General features: G+C 34.2%; 1 protein-coding gene across 12 annotated transcripts in view; it reads left to right on the forward strand.

The window, feature by feature from the left end:
• The window catches only part of LOC129948884 (CUGBP Elav-like family member 2), a 434,239-nt gene that overhangs the window by 308,400 nt on the left and 100,853 nt on the right, over positions 1–24,986 (forward strand). For 11 of the 12 annotated variants that reach the window (XM_056060028.1, XM_056060027.1, XM_056060025.1 and 8 more), the window contains one exon: positions 2,659–2,707. In XM_056060028.1, coding sequence (XP_055916003.1) covers positions 2,659–2,707 — 49 coding nt within the window. Of the gene's footprint in view, positions 1–2,658; positions 2,708–21,666; positions 22,722–24,986 lie in introns of those variants that run through there. The other variant, XM_056060034.1, reaches the window with a different exon arrangement.

The following is a 24,986-nucleotide window of genomic DNA, read 5'->3' on the forward strand; positions in this document are numbered from 1 at the left end:
TAGCAAAGTCAATCTCTAACTATCATACAAATAATTTCAAAAACCCTCATTAAACTGACAAGGAATCTATGCAAAATTTTTATGTCAGTATATTTTCGACTGCTAAAAGCATTTTTAGGATGTCCCCTAAAAACATCTAAAATATTACAAACTTAAATTACAAAATTTTTCGAAAATGAACCGATATATTTTTACTAAATTTTTTCTAAACTTGGCTTTTCAATCTCAAATATAAATGAAGCGTTTCAAATAATTTGTGTTCTGCACAAGTTTTATTGTCCTAATACTTAAATATATATAATAATCAACATGCATTTTTTTTAATTTGATTCCTTAAAAACAGGTTCTTTTTTAACGAAGTTAAAAAAAAACGTATTTTTAACTTCGCATATTAAGTTATTATGATGGGTCCGATTTGCCAAATTGAAAATTTTGAAATTTATCGACGTTTCCAGGTCAATAAAGTTCAAATAAAAGGTTCGTACTTTTTTTCGTCGTCCATAGCTCAAGAACCAGAAGAGATATCAACTTCAAATAAATATTGTTATACAGATAGTAAAGCAGAAAGATGAAGAAAGATTATATTGGCCTTAAACTACTTTTATCTCTTTAAAAATATTGCTGTCAATAGTCAGTACAATTTTGAGAAAAATCGAATTGACAGTTTTCTTATAAAAATAAAAAAAACTTAAAAGAAAATTTAAAGGTTGGTAAAAATTTATTTTCGACTCAAATATCTTTTTAATATATCATTCAGTAAAATTTTAAGGAAATTTGAATTGACTATTTTCTTACAAAACATAAAAACCTAACAAAAAGAAGTACTAAAACTTACTAAAAATTAAATTTCAACTCGAATAGCTTTTCAAAAAATTAAAAATATTGTGTTCAAACTTTTTTATTTCACAGAAAGTATTGCTTTCGATATTCAGTAGTTTCTTGTTTCATAAAAATCCAATAGTCCGTTTTTTCATAAAACAAATAAAATCTACAAAAAATAGTACGCAAATTTAATTTTCGGTTCTTGATATCTCTCTATCTTGTAAAAATTTAAGAAATGCTACTTAAATTGATAAAAATTAATTTTAGACAAAAAATCTTTTTAACCAAACTAGATTTTTAAACTTAACAATTTCCTTATATGAAAATATTGTGGGTAATTTTAAATTTTTTAAGAATAATTCGACAAACAACTTTTTTAGCCCAACCCTACAAACTTTTAAGCAAGACAAATCGACAGACGGGATTTGAAGTTTTCAGTGTGGATCGCATCCCAGCCTCTTTTTTGAGTAATTAAATGGCATTTAAATTTTTGAAGAATAACTTATTTCGCAAGTACATTTTTAAACTCAAAATATAGTCGTGCATTTTATTTTATTTGGATTTGTAGACATTGAAAATTTGAAGTATTAGGCCGTTAGTGTATAAGTACAGAATTTAAAATATGTTTAGCTTTTCAATACAAAAATTGTTCAAACGTGTTGAAAATTTGTGAACTTGAAATTTTGTTGAAAATTTTGCTAGAAAATTTATCAAACGAAGTGATGCATCAAAACTTCATACACTCATTTAAAAAATGTTTAACAATTTCTTTTTTTTTGTTACAAAAATTAAATTTGAATACGCTCACTATCCAAGAACTGAAAATCTTTGATCGGGGTCAACGATTCCATTTTTTTTTTGTATCTTGACTAATCAAATTTTTAATTTCCTTTGCGTGCCTTGCGATTAGGCTCTTTTTACTTCTAAAAGTAAAAGTTAACGTTAAATTAACATTATGGAATTTCTCATTTTCATCTGACTACTCCATTAAGATTGCGTTTTTATAGTTCTAACTTAAAACGTGAATATTGCCTGAAGCCAAAGCATTGGTGCTGGAGAAAGCATACATTTAAAACTATCTATGCAGTTTGAATACGTCTAATTTAACATTTAACGAACAGCTGGTTTGATTCCACAGAATTTGTCTAAATGAACCAAATGTTTGTTCAAGCAAACTTTTTTACAAAACTTAGCTTTTTACACAAATGACTTACATACATACGTCTCAACATGAATACCCCTTTAATCATAACATACCCTTATTTCTGTTAAATACGAGGACAAAAAATAAAAATACACCTATTCATTTTTGAAATATTCTAATTTTGTATCCAACAAAACTTATTTTAAATCAAAACCAACACATTATATTTTCTTAAGGCATCTTAAACTTATCATCTTGACTTATTCAAATAAAGGTTAACTTTGAATTTCTTAACCCAAGTTTTGTAATTTAACCCAAAATGCGTTCAAATACAGGAACATTTCTTTTGTTTAAGAAAAGCTTGAAGTTTGACTTAAACAAGAAACAGACAGTTATTTTGAAGTTAATTATTACAACTCTCTAGAAGGAGACGAATTGTTTTTCACTCTTCCTGTTCAACTTTAAATACAAACATTTTTAAAAGCTGATGTCCTTCAGGAATAATCTAATTCTAATATCATACCAAAATTTTATAAGCATACGGCGTAATTCAAAAATAATTAAATCCTTTGTTTAACTAGTGTTTAGGTTTTTTAACACATCTCTGTAATTTATTTTTACAAAATCACTATTTTTGAATTTCTGAGAACTTAAATAACCACCATTTGTTTTTTCTTTTTTTCTTTTTTTAGATGTATCATCCCATTCAAATGAAACCAGCTGATAGTGAAAACCGAAATGGTAAGTTTATGAATTTATGTTTTGAAAATCACTTCATTGGTCATAAATATATATGAATAGTTAGATTCGTTTATGAGACAATTAATTTAACTAACATAGTTTTTAATTAAAATCATAACAACTCAAAATCACATTTCCAATAACACAATATTATTTATTTCAAAAATGCATTGTTTTGCCACCGTTTTCCTGTTGAAATTAATAACAATTTTTGCATTGAAAATAATTTACAAGGTTTAAACCAAAAATAAAATAAAAATTAAAAAATAAAAATACAAAATACAAAATAATAAAAAGTTAACATTAAATTGCTAAAATACTTTGTTTGGCGTTTTCAATTTGTGGTCAACGCATAAATCTTCCTGTTGCTCAAAATTGAATTGCGGTTCTGCTCTGTTCACGTTCAGTTTTCTGTTTTTTTGTAGTTGTTGTTGTTGTTTTTGTTGCATCACTCTATAGATATTGTTGAATCTCCCTTTAAAACCGCTATTATTTCGAGGACATAAATAAAAGTAAAGTATTTCCAATTCAAAAACTCATTCAGGGATATTTTTTGGTCGGTAAAGGTTTTGGAATTTTTTGTTGTTGTTTTTTTTGGTTATCCTCATCACATTCTTTTTGTGTGTTTCTCGATTTTATATGGTCTGATGGTTGTCCAAAGCAAACTCCTTTGGAAAAAAAGAGGTATACGTTATGGGATACATAGGGAACCTATGCCGCAGGTCTTATTTCAGTTTTTTGTGTGTGTTATTGGCTAGAGTGACAAGAAAAGTGTGTACGAGACTATATTGCGGTTTGACGCTTTTTTTCGTTAAATTTTGCTTTTCTTTTTTTTTGAGTTTTTGTCCTCTCGGACCGACTTTGTTGGTATGAGACTTCGATCAGAAAACAATCCCTTTAGCAAAGTTCAGCCTTACCAATCTACCTATATGTCTATATAGGTACTAGAACTCTATACCAGCTGGTTGAGAACAATTTAGATATACAGGAATATAGCCTCAATCTATTTCGGTTTCATTATTAATTCTCTCTTCATCGCGATTTTCAGACGAGAAAAAGGTACAAAATAGCAAATTTCGGGCGAATTCTTTGTTTGGGTTATTTCAAAAGCAATATCAACCTTAGATATTTTAAATTTCAAAATACTAGGAAAATATAAAATAATGAAGCTTGGGGACAGGCAGTGGCAAGCAATTAATTGTTACAGCTTATGTAGACAAATTTCAGAGAAAAGTTATTGCGACGTATTCTGAGAATTATACAAAAAATAATATCCATTCCAGGGTAAGCATTAGCCAAAAATCAAAGTTCTAATCATCATAAATTTCAATTGTTTATTTTGAGAAACAAATACTATCGATATTGTTTCTGTTTGAGTAGTTGTGAAGGTTTTTATTATAAAAGGCGGGTCGATTTCTTAAAAATTATTAAGTGGCTAGAATGCGACCCACGATTATAACTTCCCATCCCGTCTATGGGTTTGACTTACTTAAAAATTTTAAAAATGACGTGTGACATGAATATTTTGAAGACATTTGTTGGTAGTTGAATTTTTCTCAAACATTTACAAAAATTACGAAAACTATTTTGCAAATAATTTGATTTCAAAATCTATTATCATTATTAGAGATTTTTAGTTGAAACCCAATTTTTTACCAATTTTAGAAGCATTTCTTGAAAGTATTTATTTTTTGACATAAAGAAATACGTTTCCCTTTTTTGTAAGAAAATTTAGAACGGAATGAAATTATTTTGAAATCAATATTTTACATTGTTCTCAAGTTTTAGGTTTTACGTGTTTTACCAAGTTTTTGGGTTTTTATTTTTTTTGTAAAAAAAACTGTCGATTCGTTTTTATTTATTCAAGAACTTTACTATTTATTCTGGAAATAAAATAATTTTTTGTTAGTAAAATTTCGAGGTGTTTTTCAGTTTTTTTTTGTAATTAAAATTTAATTAAATTTCGTTGATTTTTTTTTTCAAAATTATACTGATTTAGTATTACGTCACAATATATAATACAAAATTTAATTCAAGTCGATAGCGTTACTGGGTCGTGAGATATTTTGGGTTAACCAACATTTTCATTTGTTATTCAAAATTGCTGTAGTAAAAAAAATCACCCACCTATTTTTTTAAGTCAGAGATATCGACTGGTTCATGAGGTATAAACGACGAAAAAAGCTTCCCGAACGTACGGACGGACGAACGTATGTACACATGCACTCACAGACATCTCTGTAAAAATCTAGGGGCCTTGAAACGTCGAGAAATGTAAAAATTTTCAATTCGACAAATCGAACCGTTTACGATAACTTCCTATGTCAATTTAAAAAGAGACTTAGATGCGACCCACACTAATAACTTCCCATCCGTGTTCCTCTGTTACTTAAAAATACATTAATAATGGCGTTAGATCTTTTCGCTCAAGCCCATAACGTGCAAATCCTAAAATGTAATAAAGACAAAAATTTGGTCACAAATCTCATAGACCTGCTCATGAGATATTGACGACGAAAAAAGTTTCGAAACGTATACGGATGGACGAACGTACGCACACACGCACGCACAGACATCTCTCTAACAATATTTTATTTAGATTCTAGGAACCTTGAAACGTTGAGAAATGTCAAAATTTTTAATTCCACAGATCGAACCGTTAATAATAACTTCCCATGTCAATTTAAAAAGAGGCTAAGATGTGACCCACACTGATAACTTCCCACTAGTGTTCGTCTGTCAATTTATTCAAAAACGATACATTATAAACGGCGTTACGTCTTTTCGAACAAGCCCATAACGTGAAAATCCCAAAATGTCATAAAGACCAAAATTTGGTCACAAATCTCAAAAAGATTAAAACAATTATCAAAAACTCGAAGCGATTGAAGTAGCACCCTAGTTCTTAGTTGTCATTCTGCAATTGGGTTTTATGACATAAAGCGTGAGCTTTGTGTCTTTTTTGGGCATTACGACGATCATGATTTCTATAGTTTCTTATGTCTTCTCAGCCAACGATAAATAAACCAAATCATATAATGACATAAATCCTTCGTAAGAAATATCAGTAATAAAATGTCACAAAGTCTAAATTTAGATGATATATGTATCACCTAAACCAACTGTCAATGTTGTAACGCCCAAATTTAGAAATTGAATAACTCCCAAAAAATTTGTTGTTCTTTTTTAAATTTGGTTTAATTTTGCAATGAATACAATTTTTTAGTTTGGCAAAATTTCAAATTTAGTTTGTCTCCAGTTTCGCACGCCAAGTTGGTTGGTTGAGGTCCTCTCCCACCTGAGTGCGCCACCTGAGTCGCGGTCTTCCTCTACTGCGCCGCGCCGTCCCTCGGGATTTAATTCGAAGACCTTCCGGGCTGGAGCGTTGATGTCCATCCGCTCTACATGACCTAGCCATCTAAGCCGTTGGACTTTAATTCTGCTAACTAGGTCAGTGTCGCTGTACAGCCCGTACAGTCCGTCGTTATATTTTCTCCTCCACTCTCCATCTATGCGTACGGGACCAAAAATCACCCGAAGAATTTTTCTCTCGAAGCATCCTAAGACGCTCTCATCTTTCTTTGACAAGGTCCAGGCCTCAGCGCCATAAATGAGAATAGGGATGATGAGTGTCTTATAGATGGTGATTTTAGATGCTCGAGAGAGGACTTTACTTCTAAATTGCCTTCTAAGTCCAAAGAAGCAGCGATTTGCAAGAGTTATTCTTCGTTTGGTTTCAGCACTGGTGTCGTTGTCTGTATTAATAGCGGTGCCTAGGTAGACAAATTCCTTAACTACCTCAAAGTTATAGCTGTCCATAGTGACGTTTTGTCCAAGACGTGTCCTTTTTTGATGACAGCATATACTTGGTCTTGCCCTCATCGACCACAAAACCCATCTTCTTCGCTTCCCGTCGCAATGCTCAAAAACGCTTCACTGACATCACGCTTTGATCTTCCAATTATGTCAATATCATCTGCGTATCCAAGTAATTGGATGGACCTTTGGAAGTGTTGACGGTTGAGTTTTGCACAATTCTTTCCAGAACGACGTTGAAGAAGTCGCATGACAGTGCATCGCCTTGTCTAAAACCTTTTTTGACATCAAATGAATCGGTAAGATCTTTTCCGACCTTGATAGAGCAGGGTGCTTGGATGCTGCCATACGTGGCGTTACAATCGATAAAGAGATGGTGGGTTTCGATTTGAAGCTCCTGGGTTTTTTAAAAGACCTGCCGCAGTGTGAATATTTGGTCGGTAGTGGACTTTCCTGGTCTGAAGCCACACTGATTAGGAGAAATCAGGTTGTTGACGCATGGCTTCAGACGTTTACATAATACGGCAGAGAGGAATTTATACGCAATGCTAAGGAGACTGATGCCTCTGTAGTTGGCGCAGTTTAGAGGGTCTACTTTCTTATGTATCGGGCAGCTTTGTTTGACTTAAGTTTATATATAGCTATCTTCACTTCGTCAAGGTCGGGTAGGAGGAATTTTTGATCTGCGTCGCCGAGGTTGAGTGGTTCTATCTCCCTTACAGCGGAATTCGGTTCGTCATCGCCGTTATATAATTTGGAGAAGTGATCTTTCCATATTCTCAGCATCGGCTGCAGTTCAACTACGATTTTCTTCTGATCGTTTTTACAGGTTTCGGTTCGTGCCTGGTACCCTTGGGATTTTTTTACGAACCTCATTCCTGTTGTGACATCCCTCTATCCCCTCGATATCGCGCTTCTCATGCTCTCTTTTTTTCCATCTAACAAGCCATTGTTCCTCTCTCCTCTTCTGCTCGTAAAGCTCGAGAGCAACTCTAGTCCTTTTGTGCAGCGCCGTTTTGTATGCCTCTTGTTTCGCTGAGTGCGCTTGCCGGCATTCGTCGTCAAACCAGGGGTTTCGCTGTGGTGGCCATGTGAAACCTTGCACTTCAGAGGCGGCATCTCTGATGGCTGCAAGGCAATATTGCCACTGGTTTTCAATGCTTAATGCAGGAAGCATAGGACTTCTTAAGAGGTTATCAAAGACTCGATCGGAAAAGGACATGGCAGTCTCTTGCGATTGTAGCCGTCTAACGTCGAATCTTCTCACAGTACTTCCTTGTTTTGGCTTGGATCGCGATATCCGTTGCGGTACCTTGGCTACCACGAGTTTGTGGTCCGAGTCAATGTTGGCCTCTTGGAATGTGCGGATATCCTGGATACCTACCGTGTGCCGTGCGTCGATCGCAATGTGGTCAATCTGGTTGACGGTTGATTGATCAGGAGATTTCCATGTCCCTTTGTGGATATTAAGATTCGTGAACTGCGTACTAGCTACCAGAACGTCTCGCCCCGCAGCGAAATCGACTAGCCTGAATCCGTTGTCGGAGGTGGTGTCTTGCAGGCTGTATCTCCCGATTATGCCACCAAAGATGTCTTCTCTTCGTGGCGTTAAAATCTCTCAAGACAATTTTAATGTCATAGTCAGGGCACTGCTCATATGTCTTGTCCAGGAGCTCGAAGAATATGTCTTTAGTGTCTTCGTCTTTCTCCTCCATTGGGTCATGCGAGCAATTAGGCTTATGTTGGCGAATTAAGCCTTGATGCGGATTGTCGTGATGCGCTCGCTCACACTGTTGAAGCTCAAGACTTTTTGCCTGAGTCTAGTTCCAACAACAAATCCACACCCAAATAGACGCTGTCTTTGTTCTCATTAGCAGTCGCCGTAGTATATATCGCAGTCTTTTGGTTTGCGTTTACCCGGTCCATCCCATCGCACTTCTTGGATGGCGGTAATATCTGCCTTGCAGCAGTTTAGGGCTTCCGCTAATTGTTCGGCTGCACGTGGTCTGTTAAGGGACCTTACATTCCACGTACATATACAAAGTTCGTTGTCCTTATTTCGTTTGGGTGGGTTGTCAACAGTGAATCCGTCCGTATCCGAGGCTTGTTGGTGCTTCGCAACTAGAGGTATTTTTTACGTGGCCAGGAAGTCACCCCGATGGCACAACCCCCAACCTGGAGAGCCAGATTCTTAGTATAACTCCAAGGAGGGGAGCCGGATACCGCTCCTTGCAGGCCTGGGTTCCGAATATGTCGAAGAAGCCCTATAAGGTGTTTACTAAGTAGTTAAACCTTACTGGAACTGTAGACGCCACCGTTGATTCCATCTCGAGAATTCGTCCGCTGCCGCCTATATAGGGAGAGGTACCTTAGTGCTAACACCTCTCCCCCCTCTCTTGTTTGCTGCCCCTAACAACTTTCCACTGGGGTTGGAACCCAATCTCCAGTTGAGGTACTAGGCTTCCGATGTTCGCCCCGTGGAGGTGAGAGTAGGAGTTGATAGACAGAGTTGGGTTTTTAAGAAAAACCTGCGGACGCTTGTGTCCTCTTGAATGCACATGTCTACCATTTGAACATTTTTTGCATCTTACGATGTTTTATGTAAGTAAGCTGGCGCAAAAGTCCGTAGAGAACTAGGGTCTAGTGACTTACAACTCTCAACCATTCATGTGTGCGAGTAATGTTGTCAGCAATGAAGGGGACCTACAGTTTCAAGCCGAATCCAAACGGCTAATTTGAGAAAGCACTTTTCATGACAAGAATCACCTTTGGAGAATTTGTCGATTTCTCGCAAATATCGCAAGCAAAAACTTTAGATGGAACAAGCAGGGATTGAGCCCAAGACCTCTGGCATAACAGTGCAACACACTAGCCATCACTCCTTGTGTACTACATCAAGATGTTATTATCTCTAAAAAAAAATTTAATTTTAATTCTTTAACTGGTTCTTAAAGTCGAAAAATGGTATCCCAAACGTACGAACGTAAGTACCCACGCATACAAAGACATCTCCCTAAAAATGTTTGATATAAATTCTTAGGAACTTGAAACGTCTAAAATTGTCAAAATGTTCAATTCAACATATCGGATCGATTGCAATAACATTCTGTTTGAAGTTAAAAAAGTTAAGAGTCAAAGAGTTATTCAGAAAAAGTTATTGTTTTTGTAAGTTTTCATGCAAGCTTCACTGGAAAACCTTCTTCAAATCGATTTACTCGAATAATCCGAGCCTAACTCAAAACCAAAAATTATTCATCAATTTTTAAATCAGATTGGTATTTGCAATTACATAATCCGGATTTAATATGGATTTGCACGTAAGGGTATCAGAGTAATTGACGCATCAAAAATATAATCTAAACTTAATAAATTAATATTCAAGGAAAAAGCAATTTGTTTATTATAATATGCTCATAACGATTTTAGTGTTTCAGAGAAAATATAATTTCCTGAAAAGTTGTTTAACCTAATTGAGAAGGAGTTTATGTGCATCAACTTTACACACCAAACAAAGGAACTCCGCTTAATTTTTTCAAGGAAATTGCAAATGAATTGCTTCAAAATTGAATACCTTTGTTATGTACCCTCTCTTCTTTTTATTTTTGACTTTCCTATCTAATATTATAAATTTGAATCTTTATGTCTTTGTCTATTGTTGGAAATTTCATTTCATCAATCTAAAAATTGCCTGCATTTACAAAAAAAGTCAAAAATTCTTTATTCATTGGTTATTTTTTCATTTTCATTTCCATTTTAAAAAGAAGAAAACTGTGCAAAGCAATGATATTCATTCATCTCTCTTTGTTTCTATTTAAGAATATAGTGTATAAAGCTTCAGATTTTTTAATAAACTTTCCTTTGTATTTTGGGGAAATATCTGAAGCTTCTGCATTAGTAATACTCTTCATGGTTCATGGTTCGTAAATAAAAGGAAAGTGTATAGTATAGTGAACTAAAACTGTAACTATAGGATAAAGGAAATTTAAAATGATATAAATTGAGATGAAGTTTTTTGTATTTGTTTTTCTTTTTTGTAGGTCAATTTGATGTCGGAGGAATTTTTCTTCAAGGAAATAATTTAATTAGGATTTATTGAAACATAAAATATTTGTTTTTTTTTCCTTAACTAATCAAAATCTGTCAAAGGGATTCCAAAAAGTCATATTACTGTAGAAGTAGATACTAAATGACATACCAATAGTTCCTTTCAAATATAATGAGTATAGAAAAATTCTTAAATAACGAAACTTGGCATAACTTTTAATTTATACATAAATAATAAACTTTTTAATACTCCTTCCTCTGAAAAATCCTTCCGTTCTGTTCTAGTTCCTGTTGACTTTGTATTGATGCATTGTTTAGCTAACCTGTTTAAGATCCTGGTTAGTGTACCTTACAAACAAAATCTCGCATTATTACGTTTTGTTTTTTCTTTTTAAATATTTTATTTTCTTTTATTTGCTTATAACAACATAGCAAGGAGTCATTATACGACTACGTCCTCTATATAATATATTTATCCTATTTACACATTAAACACACACATATAGAGGCAAGGTGTGTATTATAGGTAGAGTACACATTACGTGAACCAAAAACCATCGTGTATACATAAATATGCATATACATTCACATCATGTACACCCTGTTTACCATGCCACAAACTTAATTCAAGTTGAATTAACCGTGTAAATATGTTAGTGCATGCATGTACGCTCTGCGAGCAATTAAAACATTTTAACCACTTGACACTGTTTGCATTTAAAAATTAATGTGCTGCTCTACAACCGGGTGATACTGGTACTGGTCTTGGTACTGGAACTGGGTATGGTGGTGGTGATGGTGATCCTGTATGTGCTATACAATAATATATAAGGCTCTGTAAGACTCTTTTAGAGGCTTTCGTTAAGGTGACCATATTATATTCTTTAACTTGCAAATTACAAAACACAAGCATTGGTATTATAAATGTATTTATAGAAGCAACATACATATAGGGGTCATGACACCCCCCCCCCCTGGGAGATAATTTTTTTTTTTTAGTAGGAATTCCCTTCAATTCTTCAATTCAAAACTAATCGTTTTGAGTCAATGGATATGACCCCTTTTATACAAAATTTGTATTTTATTTTCTTAACTGTGTTGCAAAAAGTACCTGTTCCAAAAACTTAGCACAAATTCATCAAATTTTGACCAATGGACGTTCCAAGGGAGGGTCATATCAGCCATAAAGCTTATACAGTAAGTTGTGTAAGTAAAGATTTGGTAGTAAAAGGTGATTTTTTAAGAGCTTGAGAACTTTTAAAAAAAAAAAACGCATAAAATTTGCAAAATCTCATCGATTCTTTATTTGAAACGTTAGATTGGTCCATGACATTTACTTTTTGAAGATAATTTCATTTAAATGTTGACCGCGGCTGCGTCTTAGGTGGTCCATTCGGAAAGTCCAATTTTGGGTAACTTTTTCGAGCATTTCGGCCGGAATAGCCCGAATTTCTTCGGAAATGTTGTCTTCCAAAGCTGGAATAGTTGCTGGCTTATTTGTGTAGACTTTAGACTTGACGTAGCCCCTAATAGTCTAAGGGCGTCAAATCACATGATCTTGGTGGCCAACTTACCGGTCCATTCCTTGAGATGAATTGTTCTCCGAAGTTTTCCCTCAAAATGGCCATAGAATCGCGAGCTGTGTGGCATGTAGCGACATCTTGTTGAAACCACATGTCAACCAAGTTCAGTTCTTCTATTTTTGGCAACAAAAAGTTTGTTAGCATTGAACGATAGCGATCGCCATTCACCGTAACGTTGCGTCCAACAGTATCTTTGAACAAATACGGTCCAATGATTCGACCAGCGTACAAACCACACCAAACAGTGCATTTTTCGGGATGCATGGGCAGTTCTTGAACGGCTTCTGGTTGCTCTTCACTCCAAATGCGGCAATTTTGCTTATTTACGTAGCCATTCAACCAGAAATGAGCCTCATCGCTGAACAAAATTTGTCGATAAAAAAGCGGATTTTCTGCCAACTTTTCTAGGGCCCATTCACTGAAAATTCGACGTTGTGGCAGATCGTTCGGCTTCAGTTCTTGCACGAGCTGTATTTTATACGGTTTTACACCAAGATCTTTGCGTAAAATCTTCCATGTGGTCGAATAAAACAAACTCAATTGCTGCGAACGGCGACGAATCGACATTTCACGGTCTTCAGAAACACTCTCAGAAACAGACGCAATATTCTCTTCTGTACGCACTGTACGCATTCGTGTGGTTGGTTTAATGTCCAATAAAGTAAACTGAGTGCGAAACTTGGTCACAATCGCATTAATTGTTTGCTCACTTGGTCGATTATGTAGACCATAAATCGGACGTAAAGCGCGAAACACATTTCGAACCGAACACTGATTTTGGTAATAAAATTCAATGATTTGCAAGCGTTGCTCGTTAGTAAGTCTATTCATGACGAAATGTCAAAGCATACTGAGCATCTTTCTCTTTGACACCATGTCTGAAATTAAGCGTGATCTGTCAAATACTAATGCATGAAAATACTAACCTCAAAAAAATCACCCTTTATTTTAACGACATTCACCAAAAAGTGGTTTATTGTCAAAATCATTTTAAATCTTTGTAACTTGAATAAACCACCTAACTCAGCTGGTCAACGAGCCCACTCGAATATCAGACGTGGTAGGTCGAGCAGAAAACACTCTTGACTTGTTTCTTACTTCTGACCCTGGTAAGTACGCGCAGAAAACACTCTTGACTTGTTTCTTACTTCTGACCCTGGTAAGTACACTGTTAGTGTTCTATCTTCTCTAGGCACATCTGACCATTGTGTCATATCAGCAAATTTCTCATGTAAAAACTCTCCAGTTAAAGAAAGAGCTCCTAAGAGAACCGTTTGGCAATACGAGAAAGCCAACTGGGACGGTCTCAATAATTACTTCAGGATCCTTAACTGGTCACTATGCTTCCTCGATAGTGACGTTGACGCCAGCGCTGATATGATCACAAGTTTGATTCTCTTGGGAATGAGAACTTTTATCCCGAATAGGGTTAAAAGCATAAGACCTAAGGAAAAAGGCATGGTTCGATGCGAGCTGTAAAGAGGTTATTAGGGTCAAGAAGGTAAGTTTCCGTTGTTTTAAAGCCAATCCAACAGAGGAAAACTGGAATAAGTTCAAGCAAGCCAGGAAGGCCTGCAACGCCCATATTCGACCGTCCAAATTTTTACATGACCACAAATTACGGTCCTACTCCTCAGGTCTCGTTCCGAGCGGATGGAAAACCGCATTTGTCCAACCTGTTCCCCAAAAAGGCGAATCTTCTACACCGTCTAGTTACCAACCGATTGCACTTACGTCCCTTCTTTCCAAGGTCATGGAAGCGCTGATTAATTATCAGCTCAAGAAATATCTCGAAGATCGAAAGCTTCTTAATGACCGACAATACGGCTTTCGTAGCAATAGGTCCACTGGTGATCTCTTGGTTCATCTCACCGAACAGTGGAACAAATCTTTACATAGTTTTGGAGAAAGTAAGATTATTGCACTAGATATTTCAAAAGCGTTTGATAGGGTTTGGCATCAGGCTCTCTTATCGAAAATGCGTGCTTTCGGTTTTCATGAATCCCTGCTTCATTGGATTAGTAATTACCTTTCTAATCGTACAATACAAGTTGTATTGGATGCATTCAAATCTGAAAACCACAAAATAAATGCTGGTGTGCCTCAGGGCTCTGTTTTATCTCCAACACTCTTTCTCATTTTTATTAATAATCTCCTATTTGCAACAACTAATCCAATACATTGTTTCGCTGACGATAATACTCCCAGCTTTTCATATTCGTTTTCAGATTCACACCCCTCTTCTTCGGATGTGAAACTGCAACGACAAAATATGATAAACTCGTCGTCCATAGCTCAAGAACCAAAAGAGATATTGACTTTAAATAAACGTTTGTATACAGATAATAAGGCAGAAAGATGCAGAAAATTTTCCACCTCCAAAATTTTACAACTAAAATATGATTTCATCTCCAAAACAATTTTGTGCAACGAAAAATAATGTTTTTGACATCTGATTAAATTTTGAAAAAATCGAATTGACAGTTTTTTTTTTATAAAAAAAAAAATTAAAAAAACGTTACTCAAAGTTGGTGAAAATTGAATTGAAATAAGGGTTAAAACTTATTTAATCGTATAAGAAATATTGTTTTCAACATTCTGAAAAATTTTCAAAAAAAATCTAATTGACAGTTCTTGTTCAAAAAATTAAAAATTTAAGAAAACAAGTAACAAAAGTTGGTAAAAATTGATTTTCGACTCAAATAGACTAGAAATATTGGCTTCAAACTTATTTTATTTCACAGAAAATATTGTTTTTGGTATTCAGTAATTTTTATATAAAATTCCAACAGTCCGTTTTTTCATAAAAAATAAATTGTACAAAAAATAGTACGCAAATTTGGTAAAAATTGATACGAGTAAATATAGAAAAACGTTTAAGCAGGACAAATCGACAGATGGGATGGGAAGTTATTAGTGTGGGTCGCGTCCCAGCCTCTTTTTTTTTTAAATATTGTTGTCAACATTCGGTAAATGTTTTACAAAAAAATAAAAACCTTTAAAAAAAAAACAATATTAAAACTTGGTAAAAATGTACTTTTGTAAAAAACTAAAAATATTTCGACTTAATATTGAAAAAAGGGTATATTGGTTTTCCGAATCACAATCATAAATTTTATTGAAAAATGGTACTTCATGAATTTACACAGTCTCAAAAATCCTTCTAAATGTGTTTTTTAGAATTTTCAAATGTAAAATCTCAAAAACCTTAAATAATGGAGTAGTTCAGAATTCGGATTTTAATTAAACATAAAATCCCATTGGAAGAGTTTAATTTGATTGCCAGGACCAAAAGCTGTGATTGCTGAATTAAGTTGAAATTGAAAATTGTTTGGTTTCTCAAAACAACTAATAAATATATTTTTTTTTCATAAGTGATAATCGGAGTCGTTCTTGAGATCTTTTCTTATTTTGAAACCAACTTAAAACTTATATTGTTTATTGTTTTCGAAACCTTGCATTTCATTTTTTTAACATCACCTAGTTAATTTTCGTCCTCGTTTTTTAGGTTTTATTTACTTTAATATTGTTCTTCCAAACTACGTATTTCGTCTATATTCAACAAAATTTCAAAACTTTCTAAATATTTTTTTCAAAACTAAAAATTAAGAAATAACTGATTTTTTTGTAAAATTATAAAATAAGCCCTTAGAAAAATAAAGAACTCAAAACCAACAAAAAATATTAAAAATCAAAAAAATATGGTCACCTCGGTCACGGTTAACTTAAAAAATTAATTCAACATCCTTCCACCCCTTTTGAGTACGTGTGCCTATGTGAAATAAGTGCTGACTGCTGAATATGAAAAAAGCAAGTATTTCCTTTTTCCTCCATTTTTGTTTAAAATTTGTTTTTGTTTCGGTTTCTGTTATTTTTAAGTACTTACCAACGAGTTAAAAAATGTATATACATAAATATGTATATCAAATTCCTTAGCAAAAGAACCTTTACCCAACAGGACCTTAAGTTTTCTTTTTTTTTTTTTTCTCTGTTATATTCTTAAACAGGGAAAACAAAATTATGGGGTTAAGTAGTGTTCTTGGTTATTATGAGCACATCAGCCAACAGGATGAAGGAAATGCGAAAAATAATATTCACTGAATCCAAGTAGCTACTTTTGCTTGACATAGTTTCAATATAAGCATCCTGGAATATTTTCTACCATACCTGCAATGAAGAGGGTTTGGGAAATATCCCGAGCTTATGGGTGGGGTGGCGCATCCTTCAAATCCCGTTGGCAAATTTATTGAGAACAACACTCTTGACCCAGGACTAATTGCCACTTAAATAGACACCTTCTTTGGCACACGGCTTCCACATCGACATCGACTTTGTTCTTATTTCGTTCATAACTTTCATCCTTTTTTTTGTCATATTCCTACTTTATGACGATGACAGTAGTTGTCTTCAACAAAAAGAAATATAAAAATGAAAAAAGGAAGTAATGTTGCATTATGTGCTGCTCTTACGATATTGAAATTCATTTGAATAGTTTTGTTGGAGGATTTCCAAGAAAATAAAATGTCAAAGGACGCAGCAGCACAGCAGCAGCAGCGACAGCGACAGTCGAGGATAAGTTTTTGATTTTTATGTGCGCCATAGAAAAACAGTAGCAACTAGAAAAATAGTCGATTTTGAAGTTGGCTGTTCTGGGGCTTTAGCTGGGACTGAGGCTGCAAACAGGAAGAACGGACATAATGCAGACATTTTTATTTCGTAGTTTTTATTGGCGTTGGCCCGAACCGAAGAGGCCTGTGGACAGACACAGACACACTCAACATTGAGTATTGGAAAAAAAAAAAAAAAAAATAAAATAAGCTAAGCATAAGAATATGGCATCAGGAAAGATATAGTTTAGTTTTCTTTACGGGGACAGACGACATCGAAAAACTATTATACGAGGATGCTTATATCAAGAGAGGGATATCCGGACTTGAAAATAAGGACTTGTATTATCTTCTGCAATGTGTTTTTTGTACTCTAGGGACAAAACAATGGGCTTCGTATAAAGTTTTGTTTGTCATTTTTATTTCATGGGTGTAATGAGATCGATAATAATTTAATATTTTTTTCTGTTTATTAAATAAAGTTTTATCGGCTTTTCAAATCAATTGAAAGTTTCAAGAGCTTGAAAATATACGTATTTTTGCACAAATTGGCATAGAAGGAAAGGTTCAGTACTTAAGATGGTGTTGTTTTAAGAACAAGGCCAATGCGGCTAATCAGAATGTTTGCAAAAAGGACAACTCTTTTATAACTATAATATAGTAGGTACCACATTGTTGTTTGTACGTCAGGAAGTTTAGGACACCTTTCTTGTCAGTCAATTCCGACGTTGATAACGACTTTAAAATGCATTTGGTTTTACAATATAATAGCTAAGGTATACGGAAGAGGCTTTTTTTTTACTAAAGTACCTTTTATCTCTCGAAAAAATAACAATGACGATTTAAACTAAATTGTATGTAATGCGTTGTGACGTCATATAAAATTGTGAGGAAAATCAACATTTTTCAATAAACCAGAAATGAAAAAATCCTTTACACATTTAACAAACAAAAATGTAGAAAAACTTGAAATGAAGTTTGTAACAAAATATAAAAACTTAAGGAAAACACTACTAAAAATGTTTAAAAAATTAATTTCAAAACTACATCAACTCCTAACTTATTTTACCATTTATAAAGTATTGTTATAAATGTATGATACAATGTATGGCATGATAGAAGAAACATCTGAAGCCTCTAGGTTAAGGAAAATTCTTTCAACTAACCCAGCTATGCCAAGCTGCATGAAAAATACAGACGGCTCCTCTACAAATTCAAGTAATAAATCGCTGAACTTATTATTGGACACTCACTTTCCTGGTAGTTCTCTTACTGAAACTTGCAACAGTTATATACGTTCAAGTTCAAATACAACATATCCACAAGGTCTGATCACAAAGGATAAGCTACAATGGGCTCTCAACAGCTTCAAACCATTTAAAGCTGCAGGACCAGATGGAATAATACCAGCTGAAACAAAAAAGACTTCTGATATAATTGCACCAATCCTTCAGGCAATTTTTACCAGCTGTCTTTACCTGGTCCATGTTCCTTCGGCATGGAGAGAAGTTAAAGTTGTTTCTATACCTATAAAAGCAGATAAATGCTCCCTAGTCAATCCTAAAAATCTACGGCCTATAAGACCTTGGAAAGATTGATTGATATCCATTTAAGGGCACGTATCGATACAAGATTTCTGTCTTTGTCTCAACATGCCTACTGTAAAGGTAAATCGGTGGAAACAGCGTTACACACTTTAGTACGCACCATCGAATATTCCCTTCGTCATAAAGAGTTGACTGTGGTTGCTTTCCTTGACATCGAAGGTGCCTTTAACAACTTGGACACATCTGCAATCACATCTGCACTAACATCTCTAAATGTAGAGAGTTCGTTTCGGAAGTTAATTCATTTAATGCTTACTAGCAGAATAATTTACTCAAAACTGGGCAACTCTTCTAGCAGACGAATTGTTAGTAGAGGGACACCGCAAGGTGGTGTTCTATCCCCTCTCCTCTGGAACCTAGTGGTGAATGAAATCCTAACTAGTCTGGATGCGAAGGGTTTCAGAGTGATAGCCTATGCGGACGACGTTGCTATAGCAGTTTCAGGAAAGCATCTTAATATCCTAAAAGAACTCTTACAAAATGCCTTGGACAGACTAATACTTTGGGCTGATCGGTGTGGACTGGGTGTTAACCCACACAAAACCGATTTGGTCTTATTTTCGGAAGAGATACAAAATTCCATTTGTCAACCCTCCTTACATTAAAGGAATCCAATTAAAATTCTCAGACGAGGCTAAATACCTAGGTCTTGTCTTAGACAAAAAACTAAATTGGAAACGCAACGTACAGGAAAGAGTCAAAAAAGCTACTGTAGCTCTCTTTTCTTGCAAAAAAGCTATTGGTAATAAATAGGGTTTACAGCCCAGAATCATGCATTGGCTATACACATCGGTAATCAGACCGATTTTAACGTACGGTGTTGCAGTATGGTGGACTGCTTTAGGGAAAGGTATAAACAGGGATAAGTTAAATAAAGTCCAACGTTCAGCTTGCCTATGTATAAGCGGATCGCTTCGCACGACCCCGTCTGCAACACTGGACACCTTGCTCTACCTTACACCTCTTGACTTATTTAGCAAACAAATAGCTGCAAGCTCTGCTATTCAACTCAATGCTTCGTCGCAGTGGACTAACAACAACATTGGCCACTCCGTAATTCTAAGGTACTTAGAATAGCATAGTACATTCTTGGAGGATGAGTCAATCCATTTTTACACTGATGGGTCAAAAACAAAAGAAGGGGTTGGTGGAGGTGTGTACTCTGAACCACTGAAATTAAGTCTCTCTTCCCAATTATTGTAGCGTGGTCCAGGCGGAACTTTTGGCGATAAAAGAAGTCTTGTCTTGGCTAAAAGAAAACGTGATATCAACATCTGATATCCGTATTTTCTCTTAAAGCCAGGCCGCTATCAAATCTCTGGACTCTGTAACAGTCCATAACTGTCAATCATCTCTAGTGGAGATGGCGCAAAAGTTTAATATTCACCTCTGCTGGGTGCTGAGCCATAGAGACATTCCAGGTAACTGTAAGGCAGATGAACTCGCCAGGAACGGTACAGTACAGCCCATCCTACATTTAGCATTTATCTGCTTTTATAGGTATAGAAACAACTTTAACTTCTCTCCATGCCGAAGGAACATGGACCAAGTAAAGACAGCTAGTAAAAATTTCCTCAAGGATTGGTGCAATTATATCAGAAGTCTTTTGTTATTCGGCTGGTATTATTCCATATGGTCCTGCAGCTTTAAAGGGTTTGAAGCTGTTGAGAGCCCATTGTAGCTTATCCCTTGTGATCAGACCCTGTGGATATGTTGTATTTAAACTAGCAAGTTTCGGTAAGACAACTACCAGGAAAGTGAGTAGCATATATAGTAAGTTCAGCGATTTATTACTTGAATTTGTCCAGGAGCCATCCGCATTTTTCAATTCAAGCAGCTTGGCATAGCTGGACTAGTTGAAAGAATTTTCCGTAACCTAGAGGCTTCAGAAGTTTCTTCTATCGTGCCTCAGAAGGAACGTCTAACAATGACTTCTGTAAATTTTCCAATGGTGTGGTACATATCTGAGTTTGAGGCATCCGGTTATCAAAAATTGTTTTTTTGATGGAATTTCTTTCAAAACTCGAGCAGTGATAAAACCGTAACCCGGTTATTATCAATAAGATAACTTATATTGACACATGGTTCTTACTTCTTTGAGTTTGGGAAACGAAATCTCAAACTAGTCGTTCTAGTCAAAAAACTGTAAGGGATCTTTTAAACATTTGCGAGATGTTCCGCAAAGAGATCAGTTATTTGTTTTGGGTTTCGGATCCATTTAGCTAAAGAGAGACTCATAAAATTTGTGAATTATGTATCGCAGGTTTGAATAATTAAATAAATAAAATTTCTTTTTGTTATTCTTTCCAACCTTCAAAACGATTCACCATTAAATTTTATTTGTCTATTTAAACTTGTACTATTAAAATACTCATGATCATGACCTCGTCTAACAATTTTTTATAAAGTCTCATAAAACCTAACAAATTTCCACATGAACTACCCAACTCAAAACAAAACCTTTTTAATAAACTTACTTAGCAAAATTCATTGTAATTTAAATGTAATTTAATATTCCTGTTCTTGATTATTGTGCACATATCGACGTAAGTCGTCTTGCATATATACATACTCCGTATAGAAGATCATCAACAACAGACCATAACACACTGTTAGTCTGTAAAGTCTAGGCCAAGCATTGAATCAACCCTCATCTGCATTATAATAATTTTTAATTGCTAACTAAACTCCATTCAAGATGCACTTTTATTCTCTTAAACCCAAAGAAGCGTAAATATTATTATTTATCTTTTAGAGTGTGTTTCAAGTATCGTTTAATTTAATTCTTCTATAATTTATGTTCGAGATACAAAACTTAGCCAAAACGTCGCTATAATCATTCTGACTGACTTTAGTTGCACCGCAGACATCAATCACTAAAAAAGCGTCGTGAATTCGCGTTCTTCTTCAAATGTGACATTATTTTTTATCTCGTTAACGTTAAGTTTGTTTTTGTATTTTTATTTATTTTTCGTTTATTCGTTCATCTTCGACTTTTTAGTTGTTGTGTGTCTAAATCCAGTGAGTTGCATTTTTCTTAACTCTTGTTTTTATTCACTGTAGTGTCTCATTAATTTTTGGTTAAGCATTTAAAACGTACCGACCAACCCGACCATACAACCTCCCTTTCCCATCACCAGCATTCAAAAGTGCACATTTCGAAATACCATCCGAAATTGAAAATAGATTTAATCGCAAATTACTTGCCACCGATCGATTTATAAGGCATTTTTTCAACTCGACTGAAAAAAAGAAAGATACATTTTCGTTTTTATCTTTCAACACAATAAAATGCGACTCCTCGACGAGGCATAATCACATTGTTAGCCGCAACGCTAAGGCGACATGCAGACAGTGTAGCTGCTTTTCGAATTGCAATTATACAAAAAAACAAAAACAAATAAAATGCATTTTTTCAACACCGATCAATCGGGGTCCGTATTTTTAGACACAAATATCGTATCAGCATCAGCAGCGGAAAGTTTTTAATTGAACTGAGAGAGAATAAACGACGATATAAAATTAAAAAAAAAAAACTTGAACCGCCTCCTTCATTTTGATTGTTCTACTGCACCAATCTGCAACTAAAGTACAAAAGTACGGCGGCAGTTTTATTGTAACTCCGTCATTCAAAAATTCGCCCTCAAAACCACGCTTATATTTATTTTCTGTCTCCATTTTTTGTATCTACCTATAATTTATTTTTCTGTTAAAACTCCTGTCAAAAAAGAAAAAGCTCGTTTCATGGTTCACGTAATATTTTTGTGTACTTAATTAAAAACTTTATGTGTTATGTGTTAAAGAAAGTGTTAATTATTGCAACTCTGTGTGTGTGTAATTTATACAACAACATCGAGGAAAAAGGAAAAACGTTTCGATTTGCATAACCAATCGAACAAGGCCGCCGAAATTTTTCCACTAGCCGACAGACGTAAGGACGCACAATATCTGTACAACAATTGTCACAAAAATAAAGTTCTGAAAAAAAAAACTGAAAAAACTGCGAAAAAAGCGAGTTGAAAAATTCTGCTCTCGAAAACTGCAATGAAAAATAACACAACATCAGTGACAGAAGCAACGACAAATGACAACAACAGTGACATAGCTAGCAGAAGTAGTAGTAGTAGTATCGTCATCGGTAGTGGCAGTGTCAGTGGCATTGGCGGCATCAGCTTCAGCAACGGCATCAGCAGCAGAAACAGCAACAGCAACGGCATCCGGAACATCACTCAATTAATGCCATCAGTAATTGGAAATTTATCCAATAGTTGTAGTTCGTCGGCGGCGAAAACTTATCCGTCCATTAATTCGGCGTATTGGCAACCGTCACCGTATCCAACGCCGTACGTTGTGCCAGGTACGAATAATTCACCTTCAATCAACACCACCAACACCACCAACACCAAAACACCAACACCAGTACCAAAATATACCAAACTTACCAAAAAACCAACCTTCTATCCCGCTGTCCGTCGCCGTCCCGTTGTCCGTCCGTAATTTTACTCTCACTTCTTTTGAATAAAATACACAAAAGAGGAAATAAATTTTTAATGTTATTTTTAAATTTAAATTTAAATGCAAAAACCAATAAAAAAAAAAAACAAAAATTCGAAATCGAAAGGCTATCGAAGTTCTGAAACGGTTTTTCGGTTCATTTTAATTTTTTTCCAATTCTTTTTTTTTTTTTTTTTCATTTTCATTTCGGTTCTGTGAAGTTGAAAGATAAAAACGTTTGTCACCACTTCCGTTATTTTTTTGTTGTATTTTTTATTTTAATGGTCAGTCGCCATTTCGAGGGAAAAGAAGATATAGGTACCGCTACACGTAATGTAAATTGACTTTTTGACATTTAAGCTTACACGTACAACACTCTCTCATGGATGTGAATATTTTATGGAGATTTTTTGTCGGTGTTTTTTAAATTTTGTTCAATTCTTTTATGTGTTTTTGGGGAGGGGTAGAATCGAAAAGATACTTTTATATGGATAACAAACATAACTAACAATTTGAGGAAAACTTTAACACCCTTTTGAATTTGGGCCCTTTTAATATTGTACTATTGTTTATTTATGTATTTTACCTTAATATATATTATTTATAATTTATTTTAGTGTAAATGAATGAAAGTATGTGTGTGTGTGTTTTATAATTTGATGTGATATGAGTTAATGGTGTACAGTAGGGTTAACAAGTAAATAATAGTAATAATTTGAAAATATACCAAAGGATAAAGGACTTTTACATTTTGTTTTAACTTTAAGCTTTTTGGGAATCAATGACTTCAAAGAAATAGTGTTTAAAATTTAAATAGGTAAAATGTTATATTTTTAAGACTTAGGAAGACGATCGATCTATTTTCGCAAATAAAAGACATTACATAACGATTCGAATTTGTTCGTTGTTTGGTTAAGATGACTAAAATTGTTTGCGCCAGAAAAAAAGTATGTTCGTCTTCCCATAGGAAGTTATTGTAAAGGGTCCGATTTGTCAAATTAAAAAATTTTGAAATTTCTCGACGTTTCAAGGTCCCTAGAGTCGAAATAAAAGATTTTTGGAAAGATGTCTGTGAGTGTACGTCTGTACGTTCGCCACGTTTCTTCGTCGTACATCGCTCAAGAACCAGAAGAGATACCGATTTCAAATAAATTGTATTATACAGATAATAAGGCAGAAAGATGCAAAAAGATGCAAAAAGGGCTCTCAAGGAAATTGCGGGGGTGGTTTTTTTACCATAGCAGTTTGAAAAAAGTGAACATTTTGGTTAACCCTAAATATCTTACGAACCAAAAACGCTAGGGACTTAAATTAAATTTTACATAATATATTGTAACGTGATATCAAAGAAGTATATGTTTTGGAAAAAAATCCACTTAACGGTTTTTTTTTATAAATCAAAACAACTTAAAAAAAAATTGTAACCTTTAATACTAAAATATGATATAATCTCCAAAACAATTTGTGCAACGAAGATGTTTTTGACACATGATAAAATTTTGAGTAAAATCGAATTGACAGTTTTTTTATAAAAAATAAAAATTAAAAAAAACATTACTTAAAGTTAGTAAAAATTGAATATCAATTCAAATATCTTTTCAGAAACTTGAAATTTAGGCTTCAAACTTATTTGATCTTATAAGAAAAATTGTTTTCAACATTTTGAAAAATAAAACTCTAAAAAATAAACTACTCTAAAACTTGGTAAAAATTTACTTTCGACTCAAATAGCTTTTCAAAAATTAAAAATATTGGCTTCGAACTTATTTTATTTCACAGAAAATATTGTTTTCGATATTCAGTAATTTTTATATAAAAATCCAACAGTCCGTTTTTCATAAAAAATAAAATCTAACAAAAATAGTACGCAAATTTGGTAAAAATTGATTCGAGTACATATAGACAAACTTTTAACCAAAACAAATCGACAGACGGGATGGGAAGTTATCAGTGTGGGTCGCATCCCAGAATTTTTTTCGTTTAGTAATTTGACTAAAGTATAACAATATATTCCTATTTCAACTTTTGAATTTTTAAAATAATAGAGTTACTTACACAAATCCAGGGCTTCACACATTTTATACTAGTCAACAAGTTAAAACAATCGGTTGCAACGAACTCCGAAGAA

Source organism: Eupeodes corollae, chromosome 3 (genome assembly GCF_945859685.1).
Source record: "Eupeodes corollae chromosome 3, idEupCoro1.1, whole genome shotgun sequence".
Classification (NCBI taxonomy): Eukaryota; Metazoa; Arthropoda; class Insecta; order Diptera; family Syrphidae; genus Eupeodes; species Eupeodes corollae.